The sequence below is a fragment of the Anolis carolinensis genome, chromosome 4 (assembly GCF_035594765.1).
Source record: "Anolis carolinensis isolate JA03-04 chromosome 4, rAnoCar3.1.pri, whole genome shotgun sequence".
NCBI lineage: Eukaryota > Metazoa > Chordata > Lepidosauria > Squamata > Dactyloidae > Anolis > Anolis carolinensis.
Genome location: NC_085844.1, coordinates 175430584 through 175443761, shown reverse-complemented (window position 1 = coordinate 175443761; position 13178 = coordinate 175430584). Strand labels below are relative to the sequence as shown.

General features: G+C 41.8%; 1 protein-coding gene across 4 annotated transcripts in view; it reads right to left on the bottom strand.

The window, feature by feature from the left end:
- ssbp3 (single stranded DNA binding protein 3) overlaps window positions 1–11160 on the bottom strand; it is a 218423-nt gene extending 207263 nt beyond the window's left edge. For all 4 annotated transcript variants that reach the window (XM_062979611.1, XM_062979612.1, XM_062979613.1 and 1 more), the window contains exons 1-4: window positions 11018–11160; window positions 8118–8190; window positions 7841–7902; window positions 5092–5176 (exon numbers count right to left, since the gene is read on the bottom strand). In XM_062979611.1, the coding sequence (XP_062835681.1) occupies window positions 5092–5176; window positions 7841–7902; window positions 8118–8190; window positions 11018–11073 (276 nt within the window). In that variant the 5' untranslated portion in view covers window positions 11074–11160. The remainder of the gene's footprint in view (window positions 1–5091; window positions 5177–7840; window positions 7903–8117; window positions 8191–11017) is intronic.
- Window positions 11161–13178: the final 2018 nt, after the last annotated feature.

Here is a 13178-nt window from a genome sequence, read left to right as displayed (position 1 = left end):
AGTGTTGATCCATATTAATAACCCACTTGGAGCACTCTCCATTTCCATCAAGTGGGTCTCAGTGGCCCCTTCATGAAGGAGCTATTCCCAAATATCTCTCACTAAAACCAAAACAACATGCACAAATACTGCTGTGAAAATCCCTCCAGACCCCTCTTTAGCAGCTGTGAGGATTGCAGCTGAGCAAAGTTGTGAGACTGGGGTGAGGGGGAAATGATGCCACCGTCTACGCTAAAAAAAGTGCTCATGACATTATAAATACAAAAGCTCTTGTTCCACTACCCTTCTGCCCCTCACCATGGGACAACCCACCTGGTCTTTTACAATTCTGCAGAAAGTTAAACGGAAACTACTGCCCTCAAGCATATTTCTAATTGTGGTTACAAAATCAGCTTAAAGTTATGATAGCAATCCCTATATTGGGTTGTTGTGTGTTTTCCGGGCTGTATGACCATGTTCCAAAAGTATTATCTCCTGATGTTTCGCCCACATCTATGGCAGGCATCCTCAGAGCTTGTGAGGTATATAAAATATATACCTCACAACCTCTGAGGATGCCTGCCATAGATGTGGGCAAAACGTCAGGAGAGAATATTTCTGGAATATGGCCATACAGCCCGGAAAATACACAACAACCCTGTGATTCTGGCCATGGAAGCCTTCGACAACACAATCCCTGTATTGCTTTCCCTCTTACCTATTATATCTATTATCTATTATTATCTATTGAAGAAAATGAAGTACTAATCTTAATAGCTTTCCTGAGAAAGCAGTGGGGAAACTATGTTCCTACAACTAACACTGGGGTCACCAGGGCAGTTTTTTTTCTCCCCGGCTGCATCCCTATTCACAGTCTCTCTGCCCAGTGACTGAATACATATGATTAAGAGATGTTGCATTTTTCATTCTACTAAAAAAAACACTATTGCAACTGGAAGTCCAGCCTGGTCTTGGATATCAGCCTGAAAACAAGGAGATACAGAACATAGCAAAGTTGGTTCAGTGAACAATTTATCCCAAATTTGCCAAACCAGCGTGGCTAGTGCTGGCTGGGGGATGCTTGGAATCATAGTCCTGAAAAGTGATTTTCCAAAGCTCTAAACAGGTGGAGGAAGTTTGCTTTCCCCTTTATGGCCAAGAATAACACTGCATTAATTACACAACGTGGATGCTCCCTGAGGCAACGAGAAAGATACAACGTCCACAAAAATGGATTCTAAAATCAGTCATCAAACCAAACCAAAAGTTGTTATTGTTGCATGCCTTCAAGTCAATCCTAAAGTGAATCTTCTCATGGAGTTTTCTTAACAAAGGGGCTTATTTCTACTTCCTTTAAGGCTAAAAGAGTGTAACTTGCCTAGTGTCACCCAATTTCCATGGCCAAGCAGGAATTTGAACCCTGGTCTCCAAAGTCACAGTCTAACGCTCAAACCACTACATCCTGCTGGCTCTCAAAACAAAAACAATGGGACTCCAGATTATATTTAAAACTGTACAAGATCCAAAGTTCTGCTGAAAACAGTGTGGGAGTGTTTTACATTTTATGTGTGATACTCTCTAAAGAATATTTGGGACACAACAGATTTTGGATAGCACCACACAGTTAGTTCATCTCATCAATCCAAACAAAAACAAATACAAAGAGAGGTTAAGCACTCTCCAGCTGAGTAGGTGAGTAACCCCAAATGGCTTATTATACTTTGTTCTGGCTTTGTCAAGCTGACCTACCCTCTCTGCCATTTTAACCCAGTCCTCATTTTGGTAGTTTCTCAAGTTGCTCCTGACACGAAAAAAAAAAATGGTAGTTTTAATTTAATCTGATTTTTGTTTTCATGGGCAAGAGAATCACTGTCTAAAGTAGGATAAAATAAATATATGGGAAAAAAATATTTCACATTTATCTTTCTAAACCAATGGCTCTCCCTGGTTCCATGGGGAATAGCTTCAAACTAGGACAGTAGCAAAGCCTTCGGAATCAAGAACTGAGCGCAATCACTCTCTCTCTCTCTTTAAAGGATCCACTCTGTTAATATCTGCTGTTACATATAATTTCTTTTGCACAGAATCAAGTGCTTAACATCAATATGTCATTAAACTAACTTTCAAGCCGGTTCACTATTGAGTAAAACAAGGATGGGGAATTGCTGTGAGGCAGGGAACACTTTCTTAATGGAAAAAGCAATCACTCTTTTTTAAAAAATTGTTACTATTACTACTGCTGCTGCTATTAATTAAACTCGAATGAATGAAGCAATTCTTAACTTGAGGAAAATATCCTTGGTACTTTTGATTACTCAACAATACTAATAATATATTGATGTTTTGTGCCTTCAGGTTGTTTCTGTCTCATGGTGACCCTAGGATGAACTGATCGTGAAGTTTTCTTGGCAAGATTTGTTAAGAAGGGAAATGGCTTTTGCCTCTATCCGAGGCTGAGAGTATGTGGCGTGACTAAGATCACCCAGAAGTTTTCCCTGACTGAGTGGGGAGTTAAACTCCCAGAGTCATACTCCAATGCTTAAACCACTACAACCGAATCTCACGCCACCGCCGCCACCACTATTATTACTACTAATATATACACAGCAGTCCCTTCCTACTTCTGCTCTTGATTTTTTTTCCCCAGCACTCTATCTTCATTGAGGACACAGCCCTGGAAGATCACTACCCCAAATCCAATCATGGAGACAGGAAGGTAAAAAAGTTAGTTCTTATTCTTTTTAAAGACCACTTTGGATCAATGTTTGAAAATGTAAGGAGAATTTGAGCAGTATTATAAGGTGCAACGCCACTCTAGTTGGCACTTAAGGGCTTTTGACTGGCAATTTTATGGGATCTGGAGGCTCCAGGAGTGCACTTTCTCCCACCTACCCAGATTGCAAGTTTTATGGGCTTGGTCCAAGAGATAGAAAAATAAGATTAATGTCCAACAGTCTGCCATGTTTTCCTGGGAAACAGTTCCATATTCCAGATATGACTGCATCAGGAAGATACAGAATAATAGCAGAGCTGCTGTTCCAGGCTCACAACTCTTTGGAAAATGAGTTAAGAAGGAACTGTAAGATTCACGCAACAATACAGATGTAGTAACACCACAAAACTAGTAAGTTTGTGGTAGTGGGAAGCAGCTCCCACAACAATCTTAACAGGTTTAGATTCTTTATTAATACATATGAGGACCTTGGATTCTCTATTAAGCACTTTACAATTCTGAGATCAAATACTGCTGTTTTTATCTACAACAATCGTTGTATTTTATTGTTTTAACAAGGGGATACTGTCAATGTACTGTATGAAGTTATATTGATGTTTATTATTTATGTTTTGTTTTGCACTTGTATTTTGCATGTTACACCTTGAGTGTTTTGTGAGCCGATCTAAATCCCTCTGGGAGATGGTGGCGGGATATGAATAAAATTTATTATTATTGTTATTATCATTATTATTAATCAAGTGTTAGCAGGACCGCAAAGTGTTTATAAGGTAGGAGGGCGCTCAACATTGGAAAGTGGGGTATGATTAATAGTTTTGACTACTTTGAGATAGGTTTTATATAAAATAAAAACATACATTAAGTTGCAGTAAAACAATCCTCTTCCTCCTCCAATAGAAAATGGTGACAATCTGACTACCACAAAAATGATATTAAAACAATGAAAATGTAGTATACTTCCATCTGAAAATTCCTAAGGGAGCTCAACTCTCTAAAAGCTTTGGTGGGTCATTTTTGCCTGACTGTTTCAGGGAGGTCTCCGTCACTCCCCAGACCTGTCTTGAGAGGGCTTGAGCCCTGAAATTTTGGAGTCCTGGGTGTAAGACTTGCCAAAACCAATAGAACTTCTTTCCAAACAAGCTGCCCAATACACTTAATCCATACACCTCAATTTTTTGTTTCGTGTCCCCTATACACTCCAGTATTTTCCTCGTTTTAATATTAACTTGAACAAGACCCAGGCCATTTTTATTTTTACGCTTTGCAGCTTCATTTTTTTTTTTACAATTCCTAGTCAGAGACTGAAGCGATGGCAAAGGTGGTAGTGGGAACACATATTAACAAAACAGACTTTTACAGTACACTTCATAGCTGTTTTTTTTTTTAAAAAAAAAGGACAATACACCTTTCCTTTTAAAAAGTATCAAAATCTACATACTCCTGGGAATGGATGCTCTGCTATCACACATAAGTCAGGTATCTATGCATCAGAGAAGCTGACAAGTCAAAGTTTATCCCGAACACTACAGTACAGTTAGCTTGGGGCAATGTCCCCTTTACCAGGATAGGGTCACTGGAAAAAGCTTCTCATGTTATCCTCCTTACTGCTTGTAATTCTAAGGCTACTCCGAAAAACGTTTTGTTTCGTATAAGGAAGCAAACTTTAGATGCCCATCTTGTACATACTTGTTATCTGATTTCAGAACCCCAAGTATTACTTTGGGGGGGATAAACAATTTCCTGTTTGGTGTAAGGGAGGGAAAGCAAAATCTGAACATCAACCTCTGCATGCAAACTCTAAGCTTCTATAAAATAATGTCACCCTTGCACGTGCTTTCCTTATTCAAAGAAATCATGAAGCCTACGCTGCATTTAAAGGAAAGCAATATCGATGTTTCGAACCAAGGCTATTGGCCTTCTAACACTGCATTCTATCTATACGCACTTACCTGAATATAAGCTGCACTGAACAAAACAGCTCTTACATGCAGAGGATAGCACTGAACAGCAAATTCTCAAATACATGCAGGTTTCAGAGAACGTTTAAGGTTACCTCTTTCTAAAGAGACTTCCATATTCAAATACAACTATTTACGTATGTCAGAAGGCTTGCAAACAAGATTCCAGCATTATAAATATTATCACCACAGCTCCTTCACCCTCTTTATCCTGTATAACACAAACAAGGTGTATGGCTATGCAACTAGATTTACCACCTTAGAGTAACTCTACTACATGAACATAGCTACAACTTTTATACAAAATATTATTCAAACCAAGATGCAGCGATGTTGTTTTTTCTCTTACCCCGTGGAACTCGCTTTGGCATGTAGCAACACAAGTTTATAATCAACAGAGTTTGAACATTTGTTACTCACGTAATCATGAAAGGCTTTTGCTTCACTTGAATGTTCACAAGTATCTCGCCTTTCAGGAGCTGCACAGTAAAGGTCCCAAAATACACTGTACAACAAGAGAAAAGGAGGCAAATTGTTATGATGTGTATAGTAAACAAACAAACATACAAGGAAACGTAAGCACTCCAACAAGTTTAGTTGATTTTTTTTCTTTCAAAAATATTCAATTAAAATTAGGCAAACATATTTTGAGTTAAAAATACAATTGCAATGGATTTCAGCAGATGAACTCTACTTCAATTTCAGTTGAAGATCTTCTCCCCTCTAAGAAGGTTACAGTCATCATGCTAGTTTGAACATACCAATATTTTTATCTTTGTGCTCAAACAGAACTATATGTTTAGACCTCTCACGTGCTTCAGTACATTCAGCTGTGCTTTCAATCATCTCATCAGAACCAAATGCAACTGATTCAAGTTGCTGTGTGGCTCTATTCAACCTGCACCCAACCCCTTCCACATATGCAGCTATCTCCTAAAGCCAGAGTGCAATCCATTAGAGCTGTTTCAGTTTGACATTAAATGCCATATTGTCAATACAACATCGATTTCATCTGCTGTCTTGGATGCTGCAGATATATAAGAACCACCACTATGGAAGCCCCTCGGTTAATAAAATTCACTGTGAAACCTACATGTAAACTCATGCAAACTTGAAAATATCCCAGTGTGGTGAATAGTTAAAAATATTACTACCATAGTACTGTAAAAGACCTGAATTCAAATCCCAATTTTATCATGAAATTTACTAAGTGTCTCCTAGCTGAGCAAATATCACAAACAAAAAGGAGGAGGATGGAGAAGAATACCACAAGTTCTCAAGGAACTATGGGGAGGGAAGAGGGATAGAAATACAATAATAACTAGAGATTTGTAGAAATTCAGATAAAATTTGAGGAACGGAATAATCAAATGGTCCCTGTGTGCTGATTTTTAAATGTCAATGGTTTCATGTGTTATTTCATACCTGAGCAAGAAATGCATGCCACGACACTGTGCATCATTTCAAGGTATCCAGCAGACTAGCAATCAGGACCAGTTAACACCTCCCAACCAAGGATTCCCCCAGGCAGGAAGCAGCCAGCCTTTGAAGCTGCAAGGCCATCCAGTGCTAATCAAAGTGGCCAATCGAAACATTCACACTTGCCTCTAACAGGCAAGAGTTCTTTCTCCCACCCTGGACCTTCCACAGATATGTAAACCCCACTTGCCTAGTTTCCAACAGACCTCACAACCTCAGAGGATGCCTGTCATACATGTGGGTGAAACGTCAGGAGAGAATGCTTCTGGCCATACAGCCTGGAAAATTCACAGCAACCCAATCCAAAAACTGTCAGATTACTTTCCCAGAACTGTTGCTTCCAATGGCACAACAGAAGGAGAGACAGCAAACCCCTCACTAAACTTCCCTACTGGGCAATTTCAGAATGAAGCACTACCAAAATCTGTGTGGTACCAAACCTCTCTATTTGAAATATTACTTGACCAGCCAAGAAGCCGTATCAGAAAATGGAGCTGTCTACCAAAACAACATGTGTGCCATAACTCCACATCACAACCTAGGCATTCTCCTTAGGTATGAAGACAGCATTATACACCATGTGTTGAAAGCAGCATGTTCTCAGCTAACAAAGGATGAGGGCACACAATAACAGAAGCACAAAATACAGATCCTCTTCAAATCAATAGGTCTTAATCTGAATTCTATGTTGTAGGAAATGTTTTTACTGTCCAATATTGTGCTACCCATGGTAAAACTGCTTCATTCATATCAGAGTGTCTATATCACAGACAAATGCTCACAAAAGAAACCTGTCTTATGCGTACTACTGATAAATAGTAGCCTATGAGCAAGCTTAAGAAAAGTGACCAATTCTCCTTTCAAACTTTTCAAAATTATGCTAGAAATCCATGCACAAAACAACTAGTGTCCATCCCAATAAACACTTCAAAACTAGAAAAGACATGTATACAAAAGATCAGTCACTTATCTAGTCTGCCACATTTATACTTTAACATCAACAGAGAAGGCCTGGAGTGGAAAGATGCATTTCAGATATATATATATGTTCCATACATCTTTAAGAAAACTCCTAAAAACTCACCACCTTTAAAGAACAGAATAAAATCCCATATTATCTGCTTTGAACTGGAATATATGGCAGTGTGGACTCAGATAATCCAGTTCAAATCAGATACTGTGGGATTTTCTGCCTTGATATTCTGGGTCATATGGCTGTGTGGAAGGAGTGGAAAAATTAAGATTGAGATTGATATTTCAAATGTAACTTCTGTAGTTTGTTGTATAAAGTGCATGTACAAGTAGGGGAGGGTGGGAGTGGGATAAAACGACAAAACAACAATAAAAACAAATTAAAAAAATATATGGCTGTGTGGAAGGACCCTTAGAAACTTTGTCTCTTTCTGTCGAAGGGTAAAGAGAGATCAAGCAGAATCTGGTTTGGGGATGGCTGACACACAGCTCCAAAAACAAAACAAAAATTACACAACTCTCTCTCTCTCCAGGACTTTTGTTTCCTCTTTTCCAATCTTTTGTTAATCTGCATCAAACCGGGGATAGAAAGACAACCTCACACCACAAGTATGTCTATTTAGCAATACAGAAAACCATGATCAAACCCAAACTTTGTTCCAGGCAGAAGTTTCTACTTGGGGAGGTGGGGAAAGAAAAATAAAAGGCACAGACTTACCACCACCACGAGTGTAGAAACCCAGGAGGCTCTCCTAGCGTGATGTTTTTTTCCCATCGGATCTGCAAAGAGGAAACCATGCCAATAGGTTAGATCATAGGCCGGTTGGGAAAAGATGCTCCCCCCCCCCTTTCACTCCTGTGAGGCCAAGCAGCAATAAACTGGCAAAAGGTGATAAAAAAAATTCAAAATGGAGGCCACCGTCAGGAAAACAAAGGCTATCTCCAACAGAAGGGTGAGTTAAAAGGGGGTCAAGAAAGTCAACAAAGTCACTCACCTCTGATAGAAAGGTCTGTGCTGATTTCTGTGCTCCTACGTGCAGCAAGTATTCATAGACGTACAATGCTAGCCTGCAAAAAGGAGAAGACAGAGAAGGGGAAAGTGGTGGGCATCAGAGCAGGAGGGGCCCTTGTGGGGCTGTCCCAAGTGCGACTGGATCTACATTGCCAGATAATGTGGTTTGTAACTGCATATGTTCAGTGTAGGGTCAGGGCAGAAACTACATTATTTGTTCAGTGTGTAGACCAGGCATGAGCAAACTTTGGCCCTCCAGGTGTTTTGGACTTCAACTCCCACAATTCCTAACAGCCAGATGAAGTATAGTGTGGAGCCATACAAGGGACAGCATAACATGGATCTCCCCATACAATGCCATACAATGCTGTTTCAAAACAGGCTATAGATCCAGCCTGAACCTAGGTTAGGACCAAGGCCTAGAAGAAAGGAAGACCATTTTCCTCCTGAGTTTAAGGGCCCTTCTGCACAGTCATATAACACAGAATATCAATGGAGAAAAGCCCACAATATCTGCTTTGAACTGGGTTATCTGAGTCCACACTGCCAGATATCTCAGTTCAAAGCAGAAAATGTGGGATTTTATTCAGCTGTGTGGAGGGGGCCTAAGATGGAAAGAACTCAGTTTGCTGTGTGGGAAGATGAGTGAGGGTGTTTTAAAAGACCTCTACAACTCTTTAACCAAGTGCATCCCACATAAACTTCTCAGACAAAATGCTGTAGATGCCCTTCTGTGGATTTTTCAAGTCTTCAGACAGCTATGCTTACTGATAAGCAGCAAGCAAGACAAATGCATGAAATGTATAGAACCAGCCTCTATTATAATTTACTTGTGCCCTGTTTACAAAAGCTTAGGAGATGTAATAAAATATTTGGGGTATCACTAATAAACTCAATAAAATGCCTCATCACACTAGAGCAGGCATGGGCAAACTTGGGCCCTCCGGGTGTTTTGGACTTCAACTCCTGGTAGGCTGTTAGGAATTGTGGGAGTTGAAGTCCAAAACACCCGGAGGGCCCAAGTTTGCCCATGCCTGCACTAGAGCATGAATCCAATTCAAATTCGGTTTTTGCCTCCTGCAGAGCCCTGGGGTTTGTAGTTTGGTGAGGCCTAGGACCTGTCTGGCTATTTAAAGCCCCCTTCCTAAAGTGGATTTGAAGTGGATCCAAGCTCTAGTGTCATGGGGTCCAAAGTAAAACTGAGATTTTCAATATACAACTGAAACTAGGAAGTTTGCCCATGCCTTGTATAGACCCATATAATAGAGTTTAACTACACTGGACTGCCTCACGTGAGTCTCCCCTGCCACATAATACTGTTTCAAACAGCATGAGCCTAACAATGTGGTAGATTCAGGACCAAGGCCTGGAAGAAAGAATGACCCTTTTCCTTCTGAGTTTAAGATGGAAAGAAATTTGATTCCTTGACAGAATACATTGATTGGATTTGTAACTGTGTCCATTTTAACAGAACTGTTTGTGGTTTCTGTCTTATGAAGTTGCTTTATTATGTTTTACTATGTTCATGTTGTTGTGTGTGATGTTTTGGATAATTGACTGTTTTTGCACCTATGATGGAAACCAACCGTCCTGTGTCCTTTCAAGGAAATGGAGTGGCATATAAATAAAGTTTTTATTGCTATTACTATTATTATTATAATAAATAAATCAGTTTGCCTTCTCCACCAACACAGAGAAGTTGGTCCATTTAGCAGAAAGCACATAAAGTATTGTTGTTGTTGCTGTTATTATTATTATGAAAAGAAATCAGTTTGCCTTCTCTGCCAAGACAGAGAAGTTGGTCCCTTTAGCAGAAAGCACATAAAGTATTGTTGTTGTTATTATTATTATTATTATTATTATTATGAAAAGAAATCAGTTTGCCTTCTCCGCCAAGTCAGAGAAGTTGGTCCCTTTAGCAGGAAGCACATAAAGTATTGTTGTTGTTGTTATTATTATTATTATGAAAAGAAATCAGTTTGCCTTCTCCGCCAAGTCAGAGAAGTTGGTCCCTTTAGCAGGAAGCACATAAAGTATTGTTGTTGTTGTTATTATTATTATTATGAAAAGAAATCAGTTTGCCTTCTCCGCCAAGACAGAGAAGTTGGTCCCTTTAGCAGGAAGCACATAAAGTATTGTTGTTGTTATTATTATTATTATTATTATTATGAAAAGAAATCAGTTTGCCTTCTCCGCCAAGTCAGAGAAGTTGGTCCCTTTAGCAGGAAGCACATAAAGTATTGTTGTTGTTGTTGTTGTTATTATTATTATTATGAAAAGAAATCAGTTTGCCTTCTCTGCCAAGACAGAGAAGTTGGTCCCTTTAGCAGGAAGCACATAAAGTATTGTTGTTGTTATTATTATTATTATTATTATTATTATTATTATGAAAAGAAATCAGTTTGCCTTCTCCGCCAAGACAGAGAAGTTGGTCCCTTTAGCAGGAAGCACAAGGCAACTTCTCCAGGCACATGCCCCATTCCCAAGGCGGCAACAACAGCAGCAGCAGCAGCATCCCAGGACCTGACCCAAAGCCCTTTCCCAACATTAAAGACAACCCTAGTTCAGATCTGGCTTGGAAAGAGTGCTGGGGATGGCTCCCAGAGGTCTGTTTTCCCCTTCTCCTTTTAGGGTGGATGTGGGGGTGCCAGGGCGCCCCAGCCCTGAACTCTTCCCCTCCGGAAGCCAACTTGCCAACTCTTCCCTGGACAAAGCCCTCCCTCGCCCTCCAAACAAAAGGGCTTGCCTCCCGGCCTCTCTCCTTGCAGCCTGCCTTGTCCCAGTGTCCACTGGAGGGTCCCTGCGTGCGTGTGTCTGTGCCTCCCTCTCCTCCTCCTCCTCCTCCTCCTCCCGATGCCCCAAGGAAGACAATGAAGCGCTTACTTTTCCCTCGCCTGCCCATCCGAGGGCACCGCCGAGCCTTTGCCTTTGGCGAACATGTTCCGCAGGAAGGAAGGAAGGGAAGGGAGGGAAGGAAGGAAGGAAGGAAGGAAGGAGGAAGAAAGGGGCCAAACTCAACCCGATGCCGATGCCCGCCGATGCCTGGCTTTCTCCTCTTCCTCCTCCTCCGCTGGAGCCTGCTGCCCGCCTGCCCGCTTTCCGATCCCGCAGCTGTCAAAGCCCCGGCCCCGGCCGCGACCCCATCGCCCTGCGCCGCCTCCTTGGCTGCCTTCGCCCTCCGCTGCTCTCGCTGCCTCCGCTGCTCTTCCTTGCTTCTGCCGCCACCGCGGCTGCCCCTCGCTCAACCGAACGTGGCTGCGCTCGGGATAGAAAGCGGCGGGCGTCAACGTTCCACAATGGATGCGCGCCTTGGCCAATGGGAGGCCGGCGAGGGGGAAGGGACGCCCCGCCCACCCCGGGTCCCGTTTAAGGTGGCGCCGGAGGAGATCGCTCAGGGCAGCAGACGGGTCCCGAGGAGGAGGAGGAAGTGGGAGGGGAAGGACTCCTCCTCCTCTTCTTCCCTTTCTTCTCTTTCTCTTCTTCCTCCTCCTCCACTTCGTCCTCCTCCTCCTCTTCTTCCTCCTCCTCTTCCTCTTTCTCCTCCTCTTCCTCCTTCTCATTCTCTTCCTCCTCTTCCTCTTCTTCCCCTTTCTCCTCTTCTTCCTCTTCCTCCTCTTTTTCCTCCTCCTCTTTCTCTTCTTTTTCCGCTTCTTCCTCCTCTTCTTCCTCCTTCTCATTCTCTTCTTCCTCCCCCTCTTCTTCCCCTTTCTCCTCTTCTTCCTCCTCTACTTCCTCTTTCTCCTCCTCTTCCTCCTTCTCATTCTCTTCTTCCTCTTCCTCCTCTTCCCCTTTCTCCTCTTCTTCCTCTTCCTCCTCTTTTTCCTCCTCCTCTTTCTCTTCTTTTTCCGCTTCTTCCTCCTCTTCTTCCTCCTTCTCATTCTCTTCTTCCTCCCTCTCTTCTTCCTCCTCTTCCCCTTTCTCCTCTTTTTCTTCTTTCTCCTCCTCTTCCTCCTTCTCATTCTCTTCTTCCTCTTCCTCCTCCTCTTCTTCCCCTTTCTTCTCTTCTTCCTCCTCTTTTTCCTCTTTCTCCTCCTTCTTATTTTCTTCTTCCTCTCCCTCTTCTTCCCCTTTCTCCTCTTCTTCCTCTTTCTCCTCCTCCTTCTCATTCTCTTCTTCCTCTTCCTCCTCTTCCCCTTTCTCCTCTTCTTCCTCTTTCTCCTCCTCTTCCTCCTTCTCATTCTCTTCTTCCTCTTCCTCCTCTTCCCCTTTCTCCTCTTCTTCTTCTTTCTCCTCCTCTTCCTCCTCATTCTCTTCTTCCTCTTCCTCCTCCTCTTCTTCCCCTTTCTTCTCTTCTTCCTCCTCTTTTTCCTCTTTCTCCTCCTTCTTATTCTCTTCTTCCTCTCCCTCTTCCCCTTTCTCCTCTTTTTCCTCCTCTTCTTCCTCTTTCTCCTCCTCCTTCTCATTCTCTTCTTCCTCTTCCCCTTTCTCCTCTTCTTCCTCCTCTTCTTCCTCTTCCTCCTCTTCTTCCTCTTTCTCTTCTTTTTCCGCTTCTTCCTCTTCCTCCTCCTTGTCATTCTCTTCTTCGTCTTCCTCCTCCTCCAAGTGGGGTCTCTGGGAAGTCCAGGGTGAGAGAAAGAACTCTTGCCTGTTGGAAGTGTGAATGTTGCAATGAATCACCTTGATTAGCATTGAAAAAGTATGTTTCCTTAAATAATTTTTTTATTCCCACTTAATTAATAAGAAACCTTATCAAGACTGTACGAACTTAAAATCAAATAATATTAATGTTGCTCCTCTTAAATATTACCTGGAAGAGGGAAAAGAGTTACACTGTTATTGGGCATTGAATGTATGAGAACAAGTTTAAAATAGTGAGACAGCCAATCTCAAAAAATTGAGAGAAGTAGATGTCAGCCCTGTATACTGTTCTGGCACCACAAGTGTTAAGATTTGCTTATGAGGCTGGATCTGCACCGCCATATATCTGAACTACATTATATGGGTCTATATTGACTATATAATGTAGTTGTCAAAGACTTTCATGGCCGGAATCACTGGGTTGCCATGTGTTTTCCGGGCTGTATGGCCATGTTCCAGAAGCATT